The sequence below is a fragment of the Rhincodon typus genome, chromosome 20, assembly GCF_021869965.1.
Source record: "Rhincodon typus isolate 14 chromosome 20, sRhiTyp1.1, whole genome shotgun sequence".
Lineage (NCBI taxonomy): Eukaryota > Metazoa > Chordata > Chondrichthyes > Orectolobiformes > Rhincodontidae > Rhincodon > Rhincodon typus.
Window position 1 is genome coordinate 49,836,994 of NC_063351.1, and position 27,337 is coordinate 49,864,330.

Below are 27,337 nucleotides of genomic sequence, written 5' to 3' on the forward strand. Positions count from 1 at the left end.
AACTGGTGGCAGTTTACCTGTGGGTCACCAAACCTCAGGTGAGGGGAATGATTAGAAGGAGAATCTTTCATGGTTATGGGAATTGAACCCATGCTGTTGGCATAACTCTGCACTGCAAACCAACTGCCCAACTAACTGAGCAAACTGACCCCCAAATCTGCACGCTACCCATTATAGAGTCATAGAGTCAAACAGCATGGAACCAGACCCTTCAGTCCAACCAGTCTGTGCTGACCATAATCCCAAACTAAACTAGTCCCACCTGTCTGCACTTGGCCCACATCCCTCCAAACATTTCCTATTCATGAATTTATCCAAATGTTTTTAAATGTTGAAACTGTACCGGCATCTATCCTTTCCTCTGGAAGTTCATTCCACACATGAACTACTCTCTGCGTAAAAAAAATGCCTCTCATGTCTTTTTTAAATCTCTCTCCTCTCACCTTAAAATATGCCCCCAGTCTTGCAATCCCCAACCCTAGGGAAAGGACACCTGCCATTCACCTTATCTATACCCTCATGATTTTATAAACATCTATAATGTCATCCTTCAAACTCCTACGCTTCAGCGAAAAAAGTCCCAGTCTACCCAGCCTCCCCTTATAACTCAAACCCTCTATTCCCAGCAACATCCTGGTAAATCTTTCTGAACCCTCTCCAGTTAATAATATCCTTCCTACTGAGGGTAACCAGAACCTTACACAGTACTCCAGAAGAGGCCTCACCTACATCATGTACAACTTCAACATGACGTCCAAACTTCTATTCTCAAAAGTCTGAGCAATGAAGGCAAGCATGCTAAATGCCTTCTTAACCACCCTGTCTACCTATGATGCAAACTTCAAAGAATTATGTACATGAACTAATAGGTCTCTCTGTTCTACGTTAACTCCACACAGGCAACGCTCCATTTAGTCCTCAGTGATTTTTGGTCTTAGTAATGTTCTTCGTAGATTAATCATTGTGTCTTGCCTTCAATGTTCTACACCACTCACCAAAAACTCCAGAACACCATTAATGTGTTTTAGGATCCGAGCCACTTGAGTTGCTTTTAATCTTGTTTCTCCACATTGCAGCATCACATCTACTGGCATTGAGCTTCATCTGACAAAGCAGCATGATTTTAAAATTCACATCCTTGTCTTCTACTTCCTCCACAATCTAGACTCTCCCTGACTCTGTGATACCCCCAGCCTTACAAATGGACTGACAGATTCTGCCCCTTGAAACTTGGTGATATTTTGCAAACTATCACAAAGCCCTCAGTTGCATAGGCTCTCAGTTTCAAGATCTCCTCCCCAAACATCCTTTAAGACACTCCTCAAAGCCTGTGTTTTCAATGGTATTTTTGTATCTCAGTCACCAGGCTGAGTTCAAGTTACTCTTCAGTGTTAAACTCCAAAAGGCAAGGTTTTTACTCTGGTGTAGTATTGACAGAGTGTTCCATTGTGTTCGAGGTGCTGTCTCAAATGGTGCTAATTTTTCCATTGTACTATTTCAAAAAAAGGCAGGTGTATAAATAAAATATACAACTCCAAAATAATGAACCAGACTTTTCACAGAGTCTCAATCTCTTGCAGGAATGCAAAGCCATACTTCTGTTCTGATAGCGTTCTGAAAAAAGGTCACTGGACCTGAAACGTTAACTCTGACTTTTCTCCACAGATGCTGCCAGATCTGCTGAGCTTTTCCAGCAATTTCTGTTTTTGCTACTGCTCTGACAGCTCATTTGTTGCACAGAGCTATCGGAGAAAGGCAAACCACACCCCTGTTTGCAACAAAAGCAGGAACTCCTGGCGAAACTCAGCAGATCTGGCAGCATCTGAGGGAATAAAGCAGAGTTAACGTTTTGAGTCCACTGGCTCTTCATCAGAACCATTAACTCTGCTTTCTTCCCACAGATGCTGCCAGACCTGTCAAGTTTCTCCAGCAATTCATGTTTTTATTTCAGATCTCCAGTGTCCATAGTTCTTTGTTTTATGTTACCCTTTCACAACAGCCAGCTGCTGTATTCTGCAACGTGAAGGTCGGCTCATCCAATCTGACAACTGCTGTCAAAACATCAGCACCATGGTAATTTAGGGTGCTGGGAAGGAAGGGTTATCATTGGTTAGGAGAGGTAGGGTGCCAGGTAAGTAAGGTGCCAGGTGGGTTGAGTGCAGAGTGCCAGGTTCTAGTTTGCTGTGGAAAGGGGAGATTGCCAAGGGAGTAGAACGCTAGAGTGTACTCTGGCACACTTCCTTTGGTGTCTCCAAGTCTGCAAAAATTAATTGAAATGGCCAACAGCAGCTTCAAGAAACAAATTTGTCAGATATTTTCTTTGTGACTCATCACATCAGAGTTAGTTGTTTTGGAGTGTGTTATTTCTCTGCAGAGATGAACACTGAAGGGGAAGCTTGGTTTCCTTCCTTGATTTCTTTAAGCTGTCAAACAAAGTCATTTTATTACACTTTTCCCACTACTGCTAAAAGCAGCAGTCATGTAATTCTGCAAGAACTGTCAAAGCCATAACCAGGAACACTGGAAAATGCCTCCTGGGGCTTATCTTGCACGTGTAAGATTTATGATACGAGATATACAGTGAAGTGTTGATGGTTTGCAAATCTAAGCCCCTGAGGGTAAGTTTTACTATTCATTCTGAAAGCTTTTCAATAAAAGAAATTTAAAAGCAAAGTGATTTTTCACTCCAAGTGTATGTGAACCACTATTTGAAAACCAACTGACATTTCAAACCATGGGCCAATCCCTTAATTAAACTCTCCTTTAATATTAAGTTACGATGATGAAGTAGTAAAAGAAAATATGGATATGCAAAGGAAGATCACTCGAGCTGTCTCCACCAATTGTCTGTTGTAATATTGAATAAATCTATTGTGAATATTATTAGGATAAATTGTACTTCCTACATGACTGTTCAACAGTTAAGCAGATCATGTTACCCTGAAGCTAAAGTTTGGAAAAATGAATACTTCAATGTTGCATTTGTCCTTTTACTGGTGGAATATTCAATTGGTAGTCAAATATGAGTTAGATAGCATGGCTGAATCCAGTGCTGTTCCTCACCAACATTCACATACACACACATTCAGAATTGGTTGATCCCAATCTGAAGAGGAACGCTGGTTGATTTCCAAGCTCCCTGGCTCAGTCTTGCTCCTGTCACTGTGGTTAAAGTTAGAATCGTTTTTAACAGAATGGGTTGCCATGGGTGGCCATTTGTCTGTTCTGTAGATCTCTATCCTGCTAACAGGAGCTGAAGCAGGAGCCCTCTTTTTCTCTGATTCATCCCTGGGCAGGCACTTACCATCAGGAATGAACTACAGCTGTTTTAGATCTGCCAGTGAAGGTGGCAATGGTGTAGTAACAGAAAGAGGCATCATCTCTACTTCCCTGAAACTTTTACTTTGTGTAATTTCTATTTTTAACCATTTTCTTAAAGAAATTATCACTATGGCAATTCCTTGCCTAAGAATGCATGTTTTAAAAAGAATGTGATTTTTCAAAGGGATCATTGGATCCCTGCACCATTTGGGAATGCAGTAATCTATTTGGAAGTCAGTATGAAACATTTCTATACATTTCTATGCATGGAAATTTAGATATTCTATTCAGAAAGTGTACCATGTCAGAAACGTACAGCCGTGCAGTGCTCCATCATGTAGGCATAATCCTTACAGTGTCTAGAGAACAGGTTTGTAGAGTTACTCACTAGAATAAAACAAGAACTGTGGATAAACAGAAAGTTGGATGAACACAGCAGGCCAGGCAGTAACTGGAGGAAAAGAGCAGTCAACGTTTTGGGTTTTGCTCTCCTGAAGAAGGGTAATACACGAAACGTTGACTGCTCCTTTCCTCCAGATGCTGCCTGGCCTGCTGTGCTCTTCCAGCCTCCTGTTCGTCTACCTTCCAGCATCTGGAGTTTTTTTTAATCTCTAACAAAGAACTGTAGATGCTGGAAATCTGAAACTAAAACAAAAAACAAAGAGTGTACTGTATTCACTACTTTCTAAAGTGGTTTTGTCTACATTGGGAGACAAAACGTACACTGCGCAATAGCTTTGCAGAATACTTATACTCACTTCAACACTCCACTGTGTTCCCTGGCCAATATCTCTGTCTCGGGCTTGCTGAAGAGCTCCAGCAAAGCTCAGCTCAAGCTGGAAGAAAAACATCTCATTTTCTACTTGGAGACCCTACATCCTTCTGGACTCAATATTGAGTTCAACAATTTTAGGACCTCTTCTTCCTTGTCCTTTAACATGTTCTGGTCTGCCATCTCTTCGTTCCTCATTGGAACTTCCCCTCTTTTTGACTGTAAGAGACCTCCAGATGTTTTCATTTTCTCCTCACTTACCTATAGAAGCTTTTACAATCAATTTGTATGTTCCCCACAAGCGTACTCTCATACTCTAGTTTCCCTCTTTTAATCCTTTATTCTTTAATCCATGTCCTTTATCATAGACAGCTCACACCTTACACCATTGTGATTTCCTTTATTTAGATTCAGGACCCGAGTCTCAGAACCAACTACATCACTCTCCATCTTCGTGAAAAATTGTCTCATATTGTGCATATTTGGACACAGTTGACGATCCCATCCTCCTGCAGTGTCTCTCCTCCTTTGTCCAAGTCAATGGAAATGTTTTAGCTTGAGTCCATTCTTCTCTTTCTAATCGGAGCCAGAGAATGACCAACACTGACTTCTCTGCCTGCTCTTACTTTGTTACCTCCAAAACTCCATAGGAAGCAATGGTTGGTCTCCTGTATTTCTTACCAACACCCTGTCCCTCAATAATTTCATCTGAAAGCATAGCATCAGGTCTCATGTGGGTTCTGATGACAGGTGAAGCTCTATCTCATCAGACTCCAGCTGCCTCCCATTTGCCGCACTACTTGTTCGACATTTCATAGCGAATGAAAAAATATTTTGTTCAACTAAATATTGGGAAGACTGAAGCCAGATACAGCAATTAATCAGGAAATCCAATAGAATGTACGCTTTATTGTGAGGGGAATTGAATACAAGGATAGGAATATTATTCTTCAGTTATGCAAGGCATTGGTGAGACCACTTTTGGAGTACTGTGTACAGCACTGGTCACCATACTTACGGAAGAATGTTAATTAATTGGAAACAGTTCAGAGAAGATTTAATAGACTAATACATGTAATAGGAGAATCGCCTTATGAGGAAAAGCTAGAAAGGCTGAGCCTGTACCCTCTAGAATTTCGAAAAGTTACAGGTGACTTAATTGAAACTTTCAAGATCCTGACCGTCTTGGCTGAGTGGATGTGAAGAGAATGTTTCTCCTTGTGGGAGCATCTAGAACCGGGGATTATTGTTTAAAAATAAGGGGTAGCGCAGTTAAAACAGAAATGAGGAAACACAGTGTAGAGCTGGATGAACACAGCAGGCCAAGCAGCATCAGAGGAGCAGGAAAGCTGACTTTTCGGGTCGAGACCCTTCTTCAGAATGAGGAATCATCCTTTTCTCTCAGAGGGTTGTGAGTCTTTGGAATTCCCTTCCTCAAAAGGCATTGGATACAGAATCTTTAAATTTTTTGAAGGAAGAAGTAGATAGATTCTTGATGACCAAGGGGATGTAAGATTATCAGGGATATGCAGGAATATAGGGCTGAGGCTAGAATCAGATCTGCCATGAGCATATTGAATAGCAGGGCAGGCTCAGAAGGCTGAGTACCAACAGTTGTTCCTTGTTTGAATGATTATAAACTCATATGGTTCCCTACTGCAAACCTTGTTCATTCCACATTATTTCTATCCCTTGTAACTGTTTTAAACCAAGTGAAACAATCTCAGTTTTATGTTTGACACCAAGATGGCTTTCATGTCACAAATGTGTGCTATTGCCAAGAATGCCGATTTCTAACGTTGAAATCAGTCAATTTCATTTTTTTGTCCACTCAGCTGCCTCTAAGCTGGATTATTCCAGTTCTCCCCTTGGCTGGTCTCATATTTTCTTTCCTTTATTAACTTCTTCTCACCTAACACTCACAACACCCCATTGCTTGCTGGTCTTTACAAACTCCCCTTTCTGGCAATGCATGAATTTTAAGATCACCACATCCATCCCTAAATATGAGGAGCCTTCTTCAGACTGACAATTCAAGACTATTTGCCTGTTCTTAAATTTAATCTCTCACCATTGGTGACTGTGCCTTAAGCTCTGGGGTTCACTTTCCAAATATCCCCTGTTTTCGATATTTTCCTAATCAACCTACTCAGAAATTTTATGATGTGCCTATAGAGTAGATGGGACGCGAGCCCATGCCTCCTGATTTCTTTCAAAAACTTCTCTTTCTGTAGCTCAGAGACAAAGGAGAGACAAAAAATGAATTGGCATAACTCTTACTGAGATATAGTTCATTTTACTACACTAAGGGCGCCATGCAAGGAGTTTTCATTTTTATTTGCTGTTGAATGTATTTTTATTACCTTGTATGTACTCTTACAGAATGCATTTCATGACACAGAGTTGTCCAATTATTGCTGCTGCAGCAGGAGTTTGCGCGTGAAGGGCCTGTGAGGATTGATCTTCCTTTCAAAATGTGTGCGATGTTGTCTTTCTCAGAATAGAGTGAGAGTGGATCATTTGATAATTTCCTAAGGGAATCTATCAAGGTGCCCAGTATTTCAGCTCTTGGTGTTATCTCGTGAACTGTGTTGTTGTTTCCTGTAACATGATGAGTCCTTGAGTTGACCTTTCTTCTGACAAGTAGCTTCCTATGGGGACTCCAGTAGTGCAGTGGTAATGCCCCTGGCTCTGAGCCAGGAGGACTGGGTTCAAGCCCCACCTGCTGCAGAAATGTGTCATAACATCCCTGAACAGGTTGATTGCAAATATCTACTCATATCTCCCTGATTCAACTTACAAGAATTCACGTGAAGCTCTGTATTTGGACTGTTTCTAGTCATAATTGCTTCATCCTGATGTGACTCACACTAACTAGAGTTACAGTTTAAACAGAGATGAATGTCTTTCAGTAAACAACAACTATGTAACCGCATTTCCCTTTAGCATATTCCTTACGTCACTTCTAAATCGAAGAAAACTGAATAAAGATAAAGGTCCCACTCAGGTAGTCATTGCCTTAAGAAATAGTGATAAATTATTCCCTTCACCAGAAACAGAAGCATTGATTTTCCTGTGTGCAAGCAATGGCTCGTGATAGTCTGCGCTGAGAGATATGGGAGATGAGCACAAATGGGGCTGTCAGATAAGTAGACAAAGATATCTTCACTTTATTTATTTCACCTGTTTTCATTCCTGCTCTCCTAGGTCTGTGATGGGTTTGGACAAGGACCCAGACCTCGTGCACATTGAAGCAAGGAACACAGCTGGATGTGAGTTTTTTTCATCAAACAGTGAATAAAGGCGCAACAGGTTATAATGCATAGCTAGCTAAGTACCTCAGCCTCTCAAGGTGCCATTGTGATTTCCAGGAATCAGCAGGCCACAACTAAACTCCCTGGGTTTCCAGTACAACAGCAGCACCAAAAAATTACTAGCAACTGATCTTTGAACCTTGCAAACAGTGAGCCTGCAGTTGGATTGTATGCATTGTATAGCACTGTCTTTCATTATTTGTTGTTGTGTGTTTGATATTTATTTATTTGCTGTGCCTAAAGAGTCTGTAGTTCAGCTAATTTTACTCTTTGGAGCAAGAGTCCTGATGGTTGCCATTTCTGGACACAAAATCCAGGATTTTTATAGAGCACCACATTCAATTAGATTTTTCACGACCAGAAGATGCAATGAACTTTCACCTTTAAGTATTATCAGTCAGGCATTAATGTGACAAGCTTTAAAAAGTGTCTTTTTTAAAACAGATTTTCTGACAGACATTATTTATATAAGTTCCATGTACTTTGCAGGTATATGTTTTTTAAACTCTTGTAGAAAATTGGACTATTCTAGAATCTCTGACCCCTGCTCAAGAATATGGAAAGTTGTTTTGTCAGACACTGCCAAAGAGGTTATAATGATGAAAGGGCTCAATTGTAAAGGTTAACTTTTCTTCTCTCCTTACTATGCTAGTATAATACAATGAGAAGGATTAATTGATAATCTTACAGTGAAGGAACTCCTAGATAGCAGTGACCATAATATGATTGTATTTTACATTGAGTTTGAAGAAAACAAAATTGATAAAAAATAAGATTGATTGACAAGATAAAATCTAAATAAGGGCAACAATGAGGACACAAAAGCAGAGCTAGATAAAACGAATAGATTAAAGGACAGATCTACAAAGATGCAGAAGCAAACCGTTTAAGGGCATATTAAGAATACGTGGACTAGATACATTCCAACAAGTTCAAAAGATTCTGCAATTAACTTGAAACATTAAAGATCATGTCAAGGTTAAAGAAACAAACATGTGATTGTGCTCAACCAGATGGCAGGTCTGATGATTAGACAAAGCAGCAAGGAATGACTAGAACATTAATAAGGAAGAAAACATTAAGGTACAAGAGAAAGCATGCTAAAAATATAAAACCAGATAGAAAAAAATCTATAAATATTTAAAAGAAAAAATATTTTGAAAAGTAAGAGATGGTCTGATAGAAAGGAGCTTGAAAAATTCATAATGAAATGTAAGGAAAAGACAGATCAATTGAAGAGGTATTTTGCATGATTCCTCATTATGGAGGATACAAGTAACATTCCTGAAGCATCTTTAATTCAGGAGATGGTAGAGAAGGAGGATCTCAGGAAAATTATGATCACCAGAGAACTGATACTGAATTAATTGTTGGAATTGTGGGCTGATAAGTGTCTGGGCACAGATGAATTTCATCCTAGGGCCATAAAAAGACATGGCTGGTCAGATAGTTTAAGCATTTGTTGCGACAAAATAGTAATGTCACTGGACTGGCAAACAAATGGCCTTTCCGTGGTTGAGTGGAAGGGTGCCAAATGGCCTCCTCCTGTAATAGTTCAGTGACAGTAATCCATAATCCATCCGAATGATCAAAGAGTGCTGTACTGTCTGAGGGTCACTACTGAGAGAGTACCACAACATCTGAGGTTCACTACTGAGGGAGTGCCGCACTGTCGGAGGGTCAGTGCTGAGGGAGTGCTACACTGTTGGAGGGTCAGTGCTGTGGGAGTGCTGCACTGTCGGAGGGTCAGTACTGAGGGAGTGCCGCACTGTCAGAGGGTCTGTGCTCAGGGAGTGCCGCACTGTCGGAGGGTCAGTACTGAGGGAGTGCCACCCTGTCGGAGGGTCAGTGCTGTGGGAGTGCTGCACTGTCAGAGGGTCAGTACTGAGGGAGTGCCGCACTGTCAGAGGGTCTGTGCTCAGGGAGTGCCACACTGTCAGAAAGTCAGTACTGAGGGAGTGCCACACTGTCGGAGGGTCAGTGCTGAGGGAGTGCCACACTGTCGGAGGGTCAGTGCTGAGGGAGTGCTGCACTGTCAGAGGGTCAGTGCTGAGGGAGTGCCGCACTGTCGGAGGGTCAGTGCTGAGGGTGTACCACACTGTCGGAGGGTCAGTGCTGAGGGTGTACCACACTGTCGGAGGGTCAGTGCTGAGGGAGTGCCGCACTGTCGGAGGGTCAGTGCTGAGGGAGTGCCGCACTGTCAGAGGGTCAGTGCTGAGGGAGTGCCACACTGTCAGAGGGTCAGTGCTGAGGGAGTGAGTACTTTCAAAGTGTTAATACTGAGGGAGTGGGCACTGTCTGAGGGTGAGTACTGATGGAGTGTTACATTGTCAAAGGGCCAGTACTGAGGGAGTGCCGCATTGTTGGAGGGTCAATATGTGGAAGTGCCACACTGCAGGAGGTCAATACTGAGGAATTGTTGCACTGCCAGAGGGTCAGTATTTACTGAGTGAGTACTGTAAAAGGGTCATTACTGAGAGATTGCCACACTGTCAGAGGGTCAGTACTGAGGGAGTGTCTCACTGCCAGAGGGTCAGCACTTAGGGGGTGGGCACTGTAAGAGGTTCAGTACTGAAGGAGTGCCGCACTGTCATAGGGTCAGTGCTGTGGGTGTGCCGCACTCTCAGAGTTGCTGTCCTTTGGATGAGGTGTGAAAATGAGGTTCCATCTCCCATTTTCTTGCAATGGGACTTTCATGTCCACTAGAGTCATAGAGGTATACAGTACGGAAACAGACCATTTGGCCTAACTTGTCCATGCCGACCAGTTATCCTAAATAAATCTAGCCCCATTTGCCAGCATTTGGCCCATATTGCTCTAAATCCTTCCTATTAATATACACATACAGATGCCTTTTAAATGTTGTAATTGTACCAGCCTCCACCACTTCATCTGGCAGCTCGTTCCATACATGCACTACCCTCTGCATGAAAATGTTGCCTCTTAGGTCCCTTTTAAATCTTTCCCTTCTCACCTTAAACCTATGCCCTCTAGTTTTGGACTCCCCCACCCCAGGGAAAAGACACTGGCTATTTACTAATGAACTTCAAGGAAACAACTGCTAAGTTATGGTCATTGATTATCCTTCAATCAACATTCTTAAAAATGAATGATGCGGTCATTATCACATTGCAATTTGTGGGATTTTGCTGCTGTGTTTACTATATTGGAACATTGGTGACACTGAAATAATTTCCATGTACTTTGAGACATTCTGAGTTTGTAAAACATGTTACATAAATGAAAATCTTTTCTTCCTGACCTGAACGCTTCATAATTATGTGCCGAGACATGAGGCGATCAGATCTATTTCATCAGTATTGTCAAATTATCTCTGTCTTAATTTTGTACTACCCTAAAACATGATTTCCTTTGTTTTACCTCCTTGGTATGGAATATTAATTAACTTTCTTTATCTATTTGTTTAACACAGCACTGCATAATCAGTACAAATATTCAGTAACTCCTTCTGGTTTGCAATGAACCAACTATACCTATTCACTCTGATAAGATAAAACCAGTAATTGGTAAACTGCAGGACTCAAAGTGGTTTCTTTCATTCTGCTGAAATTGTATAAGAGACTGAACATGGTGGTCCCATTCCCCGCCATTACAATGGTTCAGTTGCACCTTGCCTTGTAACAGAATGCATTTCATGCAGCCTCCCAAAATACAACTTAGCTAAATTTAAATAACCTTGACTCTCAGGAAATATAGGCACAAGACGTTTATTGCTCAGTTTGATATCTACTATTAATTAGTGAATAAAAATTGTAAATAATTCAATTTGATGAATTAGCAGGAAATATTGTAACGTAGTAAAGTAGGGAGTTGATTGCATTCTTTCAGAAAACATCTCCATAAAGAATTACTGAATGATATATTGTGGATCAATATATAAATACATGATACAATGCATCGATGTCTCATTAGTCCAATGATTTTTATACAATAAACATGTGGATTAGCCAAGTCTAACCAAATAAAGTCAATCTTACTTCCTGTGGTGTATGCATTGGTCCCGATATCGTTTAGTAGCACAGATGAAGAACTGAAAACACAATTCAAAGAACTTTGTTGTGTTTTAGAGATTGAACTGCTTTTTCAGAGGCCGTTATTTATGGAGGAACAGATTCGTGCAGATTGTATAGTCTCACAAAGTAAAATGACTGTAGTTCTGGGAAATAGAGGTTTCATGAAATACAGTTTTGAGCCAGATGCGATGGCATAGATTTTATGAATGTAATTTCTAGGAACAAGAGAAAAGATCATTCAACAATTAGGCCCGTTCTGTCCACATTCTGTGTTTTATTGCTTCATCATGGACTTCCCAAACAACTTGCTAATCCCCTAAAATTAAGGAGCATTTGAAACTTTTAGCGTCTTTATAAGCATCAATACTCTACTTCCTTATCCATAGATGTTCATCTATTTAAATTTTCCTGGCTGTCAATTGACTCCAAAACAGTTCTTTTCACAGGGTTTCAGTTCCATGTGCTGATTAACTCCAAGCAAATGTTTCTCTCATAACAATTCTTACTGAGGTTTTGGGATTTGCATTTGTGGCCTAAGTCCGAAGGTCATTGTCCAAATCAAGTAAAATAAGAGAAAGTACTGGAGAAACTCAGCAGATCTGGCAGCATCTGTGGAGAGGGAACATCGAGCTAATGTTTTGAGCCCAGTGACCTTACACCAGAACTGAAAGCAGCTGGGTAACAGTGATATTACAGTGGGAGAGGGGAGCGGGGAGGGAGCAAGGAGTAAGACAAATAGATGAAGACAGTGCACAGAGAGACAGAGGAAAGGAAAGGAGACAAAGGGATTGCTGATAGTAAGCCAGGAAAGAAATAAATGTGGAATGGGAACAAACAGGGAGTAAGAGTAGTTGAAAATGGACTGGTTGTGTTGGGAACAACAGAACAGGTCTGGGGTCCAGGGGGAGGCAAACAAACATGAAGGAGGATGTTCACATTGGAGGGATTCTATGATTATGTACGTCTATCATGATTTGTTTAATTTTGGAACAGAGACTAATAAATCCAACACAGAATTCAGGAGAAATTTCTTTACACAGTCTGGTGAGAATGCAACACTTGCTACTACAGCAACAATTTGAAGTGAATAGTGTAGATGCATTCAAGGGGATATTAGATTAAATTAGGATGGAAAAAGGAATGAAAAGTTATGTTAATTAAATGAAATGAAGTTGGCTTGGAGGAGATTTATTTTGACTATAAGCATCAACATGGATCTGTTGGGTCAAATGGCTTTTCTCAGTGATATATATTCTGCATCTTAAGGGATTTAGGAAACAAGAATAGAATGATTGTGTGTCTGACTGCAAAGGATTTAACAGCAATCTTTGATCAGTCACTGAACGTATCTCTTTGGTGTGAGGCAATTCTCAAAGCAAAGTGGACGCTGAGATGAATCTGCAAGACATTGCATTACAAGGTGTAATTGGTACAAATCACTGATGAAACACCATAATGGATTCAGACATGAATGAGGAGGAAAATTCTAAGCATTAGGTGGATTAAGTTGTAAGTTGTGGTTAAACTTAATTTAACAAGACAATGAACTTAAATTCACTGGAAAATAATGAGATATGTGGATGAGGTTTAAGTAAAAAAGCTATTTAACTTGTTACCAATTGCCTCCTCTTCACGTTGGTGATATGTAATCCCTTTAAACACGATAGGTTATGTGTTGAAAACAAGAAACGCTGGAGATCACAGCGGTCAGGCAGCATCCATGGAGAGAGAGCAAGCTAAATTTTCGAGTTTAGACTATTTGCCATCAGAGCTGACGTGGTGAGGAGAGGGCAACGTTTATGCTACAGTGGGGTGGGGTGGGGAGAGAGGACGACATGGTGACACTGAATGTAACAAGTAAGGCTATAAGAAAGGGAAGAAATGAGGCTTGGTTCACAATTTGAAGGTGTTAAACTCAATATTAAGTCCAGTAGGTTGTAAAGTGCCAAGTCCGAAGATGAGATTTTGTTCCTCCAGTTTGTGCTGTGCTTTACTGAAACATTGCAGCATGCTGAGGACAGACATGTGGGTATGTGAGCAGGACGCTGTGTTAAAATGACCAGCTACAGGAAGATCAGGGTCCTGCTTGCTCACGGATCAGAGGTGTTCTGCAAAGCGGTCACCCAGCCTGCGTTTGGTTTCTTCAATGTAGAGTAGGCCACATTGGGTGCAGCGAATACAACACACAAGATTGGAGGAGGTACAGGTGAAATGCTGCTTCACCTGGAAAGACTGTTTAGGCCCTTGGACGGTGAGCAGGTGAAGTGGGAAGGTGTTGCACCTTCTACGGTTACATGGGAAGGTACTGTGTGAAAGACAGGTGGTGTTGATGGTCATGGAATGGACTAGGGTGTCCCAGAGGGAATGATCCCTGTGAAATGCAGACAGGGGAATGAGAGGAGATGTGTTTGGTGGTGACATTTGCTGGAGTTGTCTGAAATGGTGGAGATTGATCCTTTTAATGCGGAGGCTGGTGGGATGAAAAGTGAGGACAAGGGGAACCCAATCACGCTGTTGTGAGAGATGGGAAGGGGCAAGAGTTGAAGCACATGTCATAAGTCGAACACAGTTGAGAGGTCCTGTCAACCACAGTGAACAGGAAACTAGGGTCATGGAAGGAGCAAGCCATATCAGCAGCACTGTTGTGGAAGGTGGCATCATCCAAACAGATGTGACATGGGCAAAGGAACTGGGAGAATGGGATAGAGTCCTTGCAGAACGTAGCTGTAGCGAAGGTAGCTATGGGAGTCAGTGGATGGCAGTGGACAGTTTATTCCCCAAAGTGGAGACAGAGAGGTCAAGGAAAGGAGGGCAATCGTCAGAATCAGGCAATGTGAAAGTTTTAGAGGGGTGGAAATTGGAGGCAAAACGAACAAATTTTTCAAGGTCCAGGTGGGAGCATGAAGCAGCACCAAAGCAGTGGTCAAGAAAAGAGTTTTGGGAAGGGCCAGTGTAGGACTGGAACAAGGGTTGTTCCACATAGCCCATAAAGAGACCGGCATAACTGGGACCATGTGGGTGCCTGTAGCCACTCCTTTGACTTGTCAGGAGTGAGATGAATTAAAGGAGAAATTGTTCAGTGAGAGATCGAGTTCAGCCAGGTGGACGAGAGTGGTGGTGGATGGGGACTGTTCAGGCCTCTGGTGGAGGAAGAAGCTGAGAGCTCTCAAACCATCTGGGGAATGGAGGTAGAGAGGGACATTTTCTGTTTCCCTTGTTTTGCACGTGGCATTTTTTTTTCTCCCCTTGTTAAAATTCTGTGGCACATGTGTGGAAATAATGACAGTAGAATGACTCCAAGTTTTTTGGCGAAAGTAGTTTATGGTGTTAGCTTGTCTTTGAGGTCTTTCATTTCTCTAATTAAATAATCTCCACTCTGTTTTTCATTGACAGATGCTCAATATATTACCTGTAGAATTCAGAACTGTTCAGAAGCAGCAAGCAGCAAGCCCTTTCCAGGATATATAGATCACAATTCCTTGGTGGTCCAAGATGACTATGTGTTTGCTCAGGTAAATGGTTTGATTTTCACTTCATTTTTCCCGCAGCTAAAGACACAATGAAAACATCGACTCTAAACTCACAAAAATACTTGTGTAACAGTGCAGAGCTCTACTCAAAAGCTGTTGCTTAACTGTTTCTGTTAAAGATCTGAAGGGAGTCAGGCGACATCTCACATGCTTGATATTATTTTGATTTTATTGTCACGTGTATTTGACATAAGAATACAATAAAATACAGAGAAAATCTTTCATTTGTCACCACGATATGGTGCCATTTTTAATAATTTAAGAATAACATCAAAAAAAGTAAGATATGGCTTGAAGAGAGTCCATCAGCCAGTCCTGGGCTATCTCAGCACCATACCTGTGCTGCCATCCCTCTGCCACCACTGCACTACCATCTACACCGGACCCAACCAACATTGAAATTCCCAATCCTCAGGTGCCATCTTTGCCTTTAGGCCAATTCTGTTCCACCACCACCTCACCACCACCAGCACCAAATCAACCAACATCTGAGTTGCTTCTCTCATTGCCGGGTCCACCTCATCGATGTTGCCATGATGCCCTTGCACCACCACTTTGCCGCTGCCAGTACCAGATCCAACCAACAATGAAGTTGATGGTCCTCAGGCACCATATTTTTCCCCTGGGCCTACCTCACCGACATCACTTCTGCCGATGTAGCCGCTGCTGATTCCAAGTCCTGTGCTTGCTCCCGGAAAGTGAGTTGGGGCTCACTATCCTCCGCGCTGGGACAGCATGAGGTCTGCGTTAGACCTGCCAGAGGTCTGCACCCTGGGCTCAGCTCGAGACCGTTCAAGGTCAACGCGCTGGATTTTCCCCACTGCCGATGCCGTCCGAGCTCAGGACAAGGTAAGGAAGTAACAAAAAGACAAGCGAGCAAAAAAAAAGAAAGAGAAAGAAAAGCAGTTGGAGTGGACGAGCTCCAGCACAGCAGTCCTACCCCACTGCCATCTTGGACCACTTGTAACTCCATATTAAAGGTTTCAAAGAGGCCATTAAAATTATGAAAACTTTTGATAGCATCAACATACAGAGAGGGAACTCACAAGTCAGAAAAGGCAAAACTAGAGGCCGTCAATATAAGACAGTCACCAAAGAATCAAGTTAGGAATCCAGAAGATAGTTCTTCGCCCAGAGAGTGGTGAGAATGCAGAACTCATTATCGCAAAATGGGTGAGTTGAATCGTGTAGATGCAATTAAAATAAAACTAGACAAATGCCTGAGGGATAAAGAAATCGAGGGTTATATTGATAAAACTGGATGAAGAAGGATAGAAAGAGGCTGAAGTGAAGCAGAAACACTAACCAAATGGCCTCTTTCTGTCCTGTAATCTCTTTGTAAGATTTGACACGCCTTCAATCATTTTTACATTGTCTCTTGAGTTTGCTGAAGTTATTGCCGCATGGTTAGGAAGTCATGCCTCTTTAAAATCTCATACGACACTCAGAATAAATCACATATCCAATTAAGTATTCATTGGGTTTTATTTGGGGAACCTGCTTTAGGAGCTCCCTGTAGTACTGTTAAGACATTGCAGCGAATTTAAGCTCCTGTGTCCCGGGTGCATGCATAGCATTTGTCAAATCCACTCCACCAAATGTACTCGACACAATGCACTTCCTTCCTCTGAGGAGAGAACAGGACATTTCGACGTACTGCTTGTTGTTAACTGAAAGTGCCCCACTGAGGGTTTTCCCTTGACACTTGTGCTATTCACTTAAAGAAATTGGCACATTGATATTGAATTAATCTGGAAGGGGAATTTCTCATAACTGAATCTCTCTATATCACATTAATCTAAAGACCCTGTGCTCCCAGGCTGTTAGATATAGTTTATATACATTCAAAATTATTTAATGTCCTCATTACTGACAGTAGTGTTGATGAAGCATGATTCTGTTTTTGTTAGAAATACAATGGATTATTCTGTGTTTATGTGCCTGCTTCAGGTTCTCAAGTGCTGTATGGACGGGCATAGAAAGCAGTAGCTAGCAGTATGATCCTTCCTTCAGCTCATTTATCCAGAACCAAGATGGGGGTCAGAAGCAATACCCATCACCTGATATTGGGAAGAGAAATAGGCCATTCAGCCTACTGAGTCTGCTCTACCATTCAATGAGATTTTGTCTGATCTGATAAGTCTCAGCTCCACCTTCCAAGTTTTCTCCATGACCCTTGATTCACTTAATATTTTAAAAAATTGTCGTATCTCAGTCTTCAATATATTTAACAGCCCAGCCTCAACAGCCCTCTGTTATAAAGAATTCCACAGATTCCCTACCCTCAGAGAGAAGAAATTCCTCCTCATCTCTCTCCTAACTGGGCAATCCCTTACTCAGAGACTTTGCCCTCTGGTTCTAGACTCTCCTACAAGGGGAAACAACCCTTCTGCGTCAACCCTGTTAAATCTGATCAGAACATATTTGTTTCAATAAGGTTAACTATGATTCTTCTAAACTACTCAACCTCTCCTCATAAGACAGTCCCTCCAAATCTGGTATCAAGCTAATGAACCTGCTCTGGGCTATCTCCAATGCCAATATAACAATCTTTAGATAAGGGTCACAAAGCTGTTCTAGCTGTGATCTGACTAGTGCCTTGTATAATTGTGGGTAACAAAGGCCCATTCACTTCACTTGTCCATATCCCTCTGCAGACTCTGCATCATCCTCACCACTTGCCTTCCCACCTACTTATGTGTCATCCATAAACTTGAATGCAGTACATTCACTTTCCTCATCCAAGTCATTAACATATATTGTAAATATTTATGGCCTCCGCACTGATCCCTGTGGCACACCACTGATTACAATTTGCCATCCTGAAAATGCCCCCCCATCTCAACTTTGTCTTCTATTAGTTAGCCAATCTTGTATCTATGCTAATATTTTACCTCCAATACCATCAGCTTTTTTCTAATTAAGGAGACTTTTCAGACATTTCTGGAAATCCAAACAGATTGCATTCACTGCTTCCCCTTTTATCTATCCTGCTTACTCCATTGTTAAAATTATTCTAATAAATCAGGCATTATTTCCCCTTCATGTAGCCATGCTGACTCTGCTTGATCATATTAAGTATTTTTAGATGCTCTGCTGTTACATTCTCTACAACAGAATCTAGCGGTTTTCAAATCACTGCCCTGTAGTAAGTTGTTTTTGTCTCTTTACAATTCTGAATAAAGATGTCACATTGGCAAGTTTTCAAACCCTTCCAGTACTTTTCCAGAATCTTGGAAGAGGACTACAAGTGCACCCACCATCTCAATGTTCCTTCTTTTAATACTCTTGGAAACATTCCTTCAGGTTCAAATGAGAGACATTAATTGGTCTTGGTTACTAATTTACAGGATGGCTGATTCCAGTCGGTGTAGACACTCTCCCATAGTGTCAGCAGCGAAGCACAGACCCAGCCATCTATTCAGGATTTGAAACCCCTTCTCTCCTGTTGGCTACAGCTGTGGCTATAGGCTGCCCTATTGGTAAAGTCCCTGCTGGGTCACTGTTTCCCACACAATGCTGGCTTGTGATCCTCATTTAACACTAACATCAGAGTCCAAACCAAGGACCTGAAATCCTGCTCTGTGTTGTGATCCATGGTAATGGGTGCAGACTAGACTGCATGTTTAACCAGGGTCCCATTAGTCAATCTAAAACATCCTGTGGTGGCAGTTCACTGAGCAGATATGGTCTCCCTGATGTCCCAGTGAATGTGTAGCCGTTAACAAACATCATCAAAGCAGAAAAGCATGGAAATTCAGCTGTGCTTTGTTTTGGGGCCCAGAGTCAGCAGTACACACCTCACCCCAGGATAATCTGAAATCAGTCTAAGCCTTGAACCTTAAAGCAATAGCAGCTTGGACTTTGATCAGGGATCCTTTGACTTGATGGTGTTTTCACCAAAATTAGCCTTTCTTGCCTCCATTCTATGCCTATAAAGAAGGCACTACAGAACCAATGCTGCCTTATTAACAAGCCCCTGAACAATTGGTATTTGCAGATCCCTGCTGTTCTCAAACTGGCTACAAAGCAGCAGTAATTTTTTCCAAAAGTAGGAGTTGTTGGAAAAGCTCAGCAGATCTGGCAGCACCTGTGAAGAGAAATCAGAGTTAGCGTTTCGGGTCCGGTGACCCTTCCTCTGGGGCATTATGTGTAAGATATGATACCGTGAGTATGACTATGTCAGGCTGTTGCTTGACTAGTCTGTGAGACAGCTCTCCAAGTTTTGGCACTAACCCCCAGATATTAATGAGGACAACTTTGCAGGGTAAACAGAGGGCTTTCTGCCATTGTCTATTTTGATGCCAAGGTCAATACCAGGTGATCCGAGTTTCATTTCTTTGCTGAGACTTCATAGTAATGGATATAATTGAGTATTTTGCTAGGGCCTTTCAGAAACAAGTTGATAGTTAACCACATTGCTGTGGGTCTGGAGTCACATGTAGGTCAGACCAGGTAACGATAACAGATTTCCTTCCCTATAGGACATTAAGTAGGCCAGATGTTTTTTGTTTCCCCAATTGTCGGCAATGGTTTCATGGTCACCATTAGATTTTTAATTCTAGGTGTGGGTAGTACACAAAACAAGATAAATGAGCTTGTGGATGTGGTTGCAAGGGGATCAACAGTGGGAACTGAATATCCAAGGATGCCCAGACTATTGAAAAGACAGGCAGATGGATAAATGGGTGGGGTTGCCTTGTTGGTAAGAAATGAAACTAAATCAATAGCAAGAACTGATATAGAGTCAGAAGGTGTAGAATCTGTGTGGGTTGAGTTGAGGAACTGTAAAAATATAAGGACCCTGATGGGGGTTGTATACAAGCACCCCAGCAGTAGTCGGGATGTGCAGAGGAAAATAAACCAAGAAGTAGGAAAGGCACTATTCTAATAATCATGGGGAACCTCAATATGCAGGTGAATTGGGAAAATCAAGTTGGTAGTGATCCCAAGACAAAGAATTTGTTGGATTTTTGGAGCAGCTTGTGGTAGAGCTCACGAGGGAACAGGCAATTCTGGAATTGGTGATGTGTAATGAGGCAGACTTGATTAGAGAGCGTAAGGTGAAGGAACCCCTGGGGTCAGTGACCACAATATGATAGAATTTGCCTTGTAGTTTGAGAGGGAGAAGTTTGAGTCAGATGTAATGGTATCACAGTTGCATAAAGGTAATTACAAAGATGTGAGGGAGGAGCTAGCCAGAGCTGATTGGAAGGGAGCCTAGCAGGAAAGATGGTGGAGTATTAATGACAGGAATTTCTGGGATATTTCGGGAGACACAGCAGAAATTCATCCCAAGGAAGAAGAAACTTACTAAGGGGAGGATGAGGCAATCATGGCTGACAAGGGAAGTCAGGGACAGCATAAAAGCAAAAGAGAAAGCATACAATGCGGCGAAGATTAGTGAGAAGCCAGAGGACTGGCAAACCTTTGAAAACCAGCAGAGGATAACTAAGAAAGCAATAAAGGGGAAGAAGGTGAAATATGAGGGTAAGCAAGCTAGTGATATAAAAGAAAATTGCAGGAGATTTTTTAGATAGTGAAGGGTAAGAGAGAGATATTGCACCACTCGAAAATCAAGCTTGAGAAATAGTAATGGAGGAACCAAATAGGTACTTTGAATCATGTTTCTTGGTGGAAGACACCAATAGTATTCCAGAACTTCAAGAGAGTCTGGAGAGTGCAGAAGTGAGTGTAGTGGCCATCAGTAAGGAGGAGGTGCTGGGGAAGCTGAAAGGGCAGCAAGGTGGTTAACACTGCTGCCTCACAGCACATTCTCCCTGTGTCTGCGTGGGTTTTGTCTGGGTGCTCTACTTTCCTCCTACAGTCCAAAGATGTGCAGGTTAAGTGGATCGGCCATGCTAAAGTGCCCATAGTGTCCAATGATGTGCAGGCTAGGTGGGTTAGCCATGGGAAATGCAGGGTTATAGGAATGGGGGTGGGTAGGTCTGGGTCTCTGCTCTTCAGAGGGTCAGTATGGACTTAATGGGCTGAATGACCTGGTTCCACACTGTCGGGATTCAATGATTCTGAAAGCAGATAAATCACTTAGACTAAATGGACTACAACCCAGAGTCCTGAAGAAGAGAGCTGAAGAGATTATGGAGGCTTCGGTGGTCATCTTTAAGGAATCACTGGAGTCAGACAGGGTCCCAGAGGGCTGGGAAATGGCTCATGTAACACCCCTGTTTAACAAGGAAGGAAGGGAGAAGATAGAACATTGTTCATTGATAAGATTTTAGAGTCCATTATTAAGCATGAGCTTGCAGATTACTTGGAAGTGCATGATAAAATAGGGCTGAGTCAGCATGGCTTCATCAAGGGGAGGTCATGCCTGATAAATCTGTTAGAATTCTTTGAGTAGATAATGAGCAGGTTAGACAAAGGAGAGCCAGTTGATGTGATCTGTTTGCATTTCCAGAAGGCCTTTGACAAGGTGCCACACAGGAGGCTGCTAAATAAGATAAGAGTCCATGGTGTTAGGGACAAGGTACTGGCATGGATAGAGGACTGGCTGACTGGCAGAAGGCAAAGATAAAGGGATCTTTTTCAGGATGGCAGCCAGTAATTAGTAGAGTTCTGCAGGGGTCTGTGTTAGCACCGTAACTATTCACAATCTGGTTGAAGGAACGATGGCATTGTCGCTAAGTTTGCAGATGACACAAAGATATGAGGAAGGGCCAGTAGTGTTGAGGAGGCAGGAAAGCTGCAGAAGGACTTGGACAGGCTGGCCGAGTGGGCAAAGAAGTGGCAGACGGAATACTGTGGAGAAGTATGAGATTATACACATTGGAAGGAAGAATAGAGGCTATTTCTAAATGGGGAAAAGCTTCGGAAACCCAAAACACAAAGTGACTTGGTTGAACTTAATCAAATATGATTAGCTTGTTTCATGTAAATGAAGACTATATGCTATAAAGAGCTCATTTTAAGGCTGCAATGTAACATTGCATGTGCATGTATACACTAAAGCCCTTGCCTAATTCCAAGAAAATTAAAAGATGACCTTTTCAGATATTGTCGTCTGCAGGCTCATTGAAAATTAGAACGAATAAAGTCTTACTGAATACAAACCTCAATTCAATCATTGTCAATCAGATCTGGAACAAGAAAAAAAATTTTGGTTCTACAGCATTTTTGGAGATCCAAATTGTTTCAAGAAAAATCAATCATACCAATTTATCTTTTATCTCACCCAGTTCTTATTTGGCATTGATTCCAATCTTTCTATCAAATGGAGAATTGCCTCGTGCACTTTATTTTAGTCCAGTTTATTACATCACTTTTTGATCCTTGTTCTTGGTCTTTTTAACAAGCGAACACAAAACGATGAAGGCAAATAGCATGAGAAAAAGATGTGATGCTTGTCAAGATAGTCCTTAATGATGCCTGTTGTCCATGAATCATTCATGGCAGTGTCGGCATGCTTTTAGAGTTTAGCAATGAAGTCTAATCAGACAAAATACATTTCTGCTGTATTTTGCTTGGAAGACGCCAAATGATATTAAGTCAGAGCTTGAATCTTGAAGGAGAGTTTGCATTGATTCAGACTCCAGTAGAGAATGGAGAATTATCCTAAAAGATTAAAAGCAGCATCAAATGCATCATGTTCAGTCAGGCCTACACATAGATCTTAAAGAGTCTGACTCTTTGTTTAAAAAACAGCAGCTGGGAGGACTCAAGGCAATTATCCCAAAACAGAAAAGACAAATCACCATGGAGTTTTGATCAAGACAGAAGAAGAATGATGTATGCTGTCCATTTTTTTATGTGGCCGTTTCTGGCTAGGCCAGTGTTCCCTTATTGCCCAGAGGACAGTTCAAAGTCAACCACATTGATGTGAGTTTGGAATCACATGTAGGCTAGTTTAGCAGTTTGCTTGCCTAAAGGATATCAGTGAACCAGATGGGATTCCACCACTCCCCCCCCGCCCCCGACAATTGTTTCACAGTTAACATTAGATTCTTAATTCCAGGTTTTTCACTGCACTGAAATTCAACTTTTGCCAGAACAGGATTTGAACCTGGGGTCATGGAACATTCCCTGGGTCTTTGGGTTAACAGCTTAATGATAATACCACTAAGCCATCATTTCCATCTCACAGTGAAAAACCACATGATAAACTCTGCCCTTCACAGAGCCAGCTTGAGCATGGGCATGGGCATACCCTCCAATTTCCCAGGATACATCGATAGACATTTGGATAGCTGAACATCTACCGATTTTTCACGCATTATCAGCTGTTGAAACTCAGCTGCCTCTCGGAATGGTTTGAATACAAACTAGGGCCCAATATTTAAAACCTTATTTAGGTAACATGTATTCAAGAAGTTTGTTTTCTTGACAGTGTTTGTTTGCATGTATCTGCTGAGCTGCTGCAAATTTCCAGCATCTCCTTCTCTTCAGTTGTTAGTTGTTGAGGCCACCTCTGATTCTTTGTGTCACCCTGCTGTCCTCTATTCTTCCCTCCTGCATGGAGGGAAAGAACAGAGCTATCAGTGGCACTAATGGAATGTGTTAACCCAATGGATGGAGAGTATTAGTTGAGATGTACGAAGAGGTGATGGAGAGGCAAATTATACAAAAGCTGAGAATGAGTGGCTATAGATCAATGAGAATGTGAAGTGCGCAGACAGAGATGGATAGATGAGCCTTCAAGTTGGTGTGAGGTGCTGCAGCAGCTTTGCTAAGGACATGCATCAGGTTATGGGTGAATAGGCCACTGCTCTTATCTTTTCTGACAGGGCCAGCTCATTAAGCTGCTTCCTGCACTGAAGCCAGGAGGGTGACACTTTGTTCCTGTTTCTGACCTCAGCAACCTCCAGTTTCAATAATAATCTTCATCTTCCTGTTACTAAGGAACTATATCTCACACTGTGTCTTCATTGACCCCAGCAACGCATCCAAGGAGGTATCAGTGAACTGTGTGTGTGGCCTTTGTCTGTCTTGACTCCTTTCTAAGATTTCTTTCCCTCTTTATGCCAATTCTTACTGCTTCATGTTGCATGTTTGGAGTGTCCTACTGATCAGTAGGACATTGCGTCAGTTGTCACTATACTCACTGCTGCTAATTGGAAGCAAATCACAGAAATCTGATGTTAACAATGTGGCCATGTTAGGAAACCTTTGACACATCCAGTACACATATATGGATTTAAACAGATTAGCCATGGTCTTATTGAATGGCGGAACAGGCTCGGGGAGCTAAATGGCTTACTCCCGTTCTTATGTTTCAAATATCTCATGTTCGATCCTGTTCCCAGTCATTCTATACATTAAAATTCACCCCACTGTACAATTGTTCATATGAAATTGAACATATTTTTCTTAAAAATGTATAAGTTAGAATTTCAAAGGAATGAAAAGCCCAAGTCAAGCTTGTTTTGCTAATAGTTAAACAATTTAAAAATCCGAACTGCCAACACTGGAGTCAAACTGAGAGAGCTGTATCTTTCCTCAAACTATTTTGAGCTTTTCAGAAGAATGGTTGAATTCTGAGAAGAAATATATCTTCCGCAGGAAAGATTGGCTAACAACAGTGAAAGGAAGAAGTAGCGGGGCTGTAGGAACCTGTGGCCTCTCAGCTAATTGGAGGGAGCGTGGAGATAGTAGGACATGGATGAGAATAGAACAAGAGAAACAATATGGTATGGGGGTGTGTGGTGAGCATAACATTAAGAAGCAATGGATCAGAGTGGGAGGGTTGGGGATTGTATGTGTGTATGAGTAATGGCAATAATAGCCATGATGGTAAACAGAGAAATAATGCAAATGGACAGTGACTGCAAGAGAAACCAGGACAAAGTTGAAGACTGGGGGAAGGAATTAGATGGGAACTTCACCTGTCTGAACACCTCAAATGCAAACGATGGTGCATCTCCCTGATTCACTGTCGCTTCTCACATGAGAGAGAAAATACTAATAAACTAAACGACAGGAGGACAAACAAAAAGAGTCAAAGTAATAGTAACATTCGAGAAAAAGTCTATCATCTACAATATGCATCGCCATAGGAGTTTCACCAGTGGTGAATAAATCCAGTGTCATTGATCATTAGAAGAAAAGTTTCAGCTAGAAACTCTGCTTGAGGAGTTATTGCTGACATGTCTGAAAATATTAATAGAATAGCATAATCTTTCAAGTCATTTCTTTTAGGGATTTTACAACACCATTTTACAGCCTCGAAACCCAGTAAGATAGATGCCTTGTACCTTTCAGTGGGCTCATCTTAAGGTCATAGAAATTACTGCATTGTATTAACTTTTTTTGAAATAGACTGAAGTTTCTGGTCACAAGAAAGAGTGAATAAGCCTCCAATGGGCTGATCACTTGCTCATTCTTGTCTTGTTAACACGATTGATAAAAAAACAAGGAAAACTTACTTGTTATCTTGACCTCTCCATTAAAGTTCTTTGGTAGATTACAATTCAGCAACAATTAAAGTCTTTTGCACCTTAATTTCAGCACCTTCAAGCAGATAAAAGATCTTTTAGACTATCATACTGGCAATTTAGAAGGAACATGAGTTCAGAGATCTCAAATCAAAGAGACTTATGCTGCAAAACTGTCTAACTGATAGATAAAAAGCTTTGAACCAGCAAAAACCATCGTTCCTAACACTTCCATCCTGTTCAACAATGAAAGAGAGGAACCAAAAGAACTCCTTTGAGTAAAGGAGCAACAAAAGAATCAAGTGAATGTGGGTCTTTATAAAGAGCTAAGAGAGATTGAAGGGACAAGATGCATTTGATATCAAGGGTAAGACCAAGCTTTTTGGTGCAAAAACAGAAGTTGCTGGAAAATCTCAGCAGGTCTGGCAGCACCTGTGAAGAGAAATCAGAGTTAATGTTTCAGGTCTAGTGACCCTTCCTCAAGTTTTTTTGGTGGTAACATTTTCCAGCACCATTAAAATCAGCAAGCATAGAGTGAGACATGGAGCCTCTGCATTTCAATTTCTCTATTCCAACTCAGTGCAGTGATTGAAATCGGCTGTCTAGTTTAAAATCTTCCCAAGACAATTTGTAGCAAAAGAACAAGCTATGAATTCTGTCAAAATGGAAACAGACAAGTACAAAAAAAACTCCTTCACATCTGAAAGATATTCATGTACTTGATTTTTAAATAAGTTCCTTTTATGATTACTCAGATGTACTAATAAATCTATGCTGATTGCAGGAAAGAAATCATCCTCTCTTTGATTTGATTGGCAAGTGACTGAGAAAAGCCGGTTAATTATTTTAAATAGGGAGATCTATTTCCTTGTTTGTTTAGCTGACAAGCGTCTCAAATTAGGCACTGCCTGTCAATGTCAAAAGGAACAAGATAGCAGCAGACTAATAAAGGGCACACTCAAGAAGTGGGAATATTACATCCAGTGATGAGCATGGTTATTCGGAGGAGCCAAAGAAGAGCTTTATAATCCACTTATCATTCTTGCTGTTTTGCAACATGCAGCTATTTCACCAGTTGATGGTAGCTATATGAATAGTCAGGTATGAAAAAAAGTGCAGAGAGATGACAGAGTGCGGGTGAAGCAGAACAAATGGTTTGGCAGAAGGGTCCAGAGTTAGAGGCTGTTGAAGCATTTCTAAATGTGCAGAGCCACCTTGCCTATTATGTACTTTGAACGCATGCTGTGAAAGATAGTAGACTGCATTGACTCCGAAATTATAGTCAATACTATAAGCTTGACCCTTGTCCTTTCTCAATTATAGTAATGTAGAAATAATGATCACCAGTGGCATAATAAAATGAATAAGTTTGTTGTTTATTGGAAATGCTTCCAATTTTGTGAAGCTCGTCAAGATTCTGGAGTGACCAAGATTGAAATATGAACAGAATTTATTAGAGCTTCTATCAGTCAGAGTTTTGAAATCAAAGTACAGGTAAGCAGCACTTTGTGGTGTTTAATATTTCTTCACTGCTGTTGTTTCAGTCATGTGTTTAATTGTACTTCACAGTCAGTCTCCAGCCATGGCAGTGAATTCAGGACATGTCTCATTTACAGGAAAGCCTCACCTTGGTGACTTCCATTGTCTGTACTTTAGAAGAAAAATAAATCACCAAATTGCTTTGGTGATCGCGCTAAAGTGGTTATTGCCTTTATCACCCTGAAGTCAAGTCAGAACATTTGTTAATTTTTATTGCACATATGCTTTACATAAAATATTTACTGCCCATAACCAATTTCTGGTACTTTGCTCCAGAACAAAAACAACATGCAATATTTGTCTTTGTGCTTTTGTACCCAGGTGACGTCTGGTGGACGGGTGACTTACTACGTGTCATATCGAAGACAGAGCTTCACGCAAATGAAACTCCCCAAATATTCATTGCCTAAGGTAAAAAAAAAGTGAAATTTTAACA

At 41.4% G+C, this 27,337-nt stretch overlaps 1 protein-coding gene across 1 annotated transcript in view; it reads left to right on the forward strand.

The window, feature by feature from the left end:
• Positions 1-27,337, forward strand: part of LOC109933504 (VPS10 domain-containing receptor SorCS1-like) — a 998,692-nt gene that overhangs the window by 820,890 nt on the left and 150,465 nt on the right. The window contains exons 9-11 of the mRNA XM_048609233.1: positions 7,301-7,365; positions 14,835-14,953; positions 27,223-27,312. Coding sequence (XP_048465190.1) covers positions 7,301-7,365; positions 14,835-14,953; positions 27,223-27,312 — 274 coding nt within the window. The remainder of the gene's footprint in view (positions 1-7,300; positions 7,366-14,834; positions 14,954-27,222; positions 27,313-27,337) is intronic.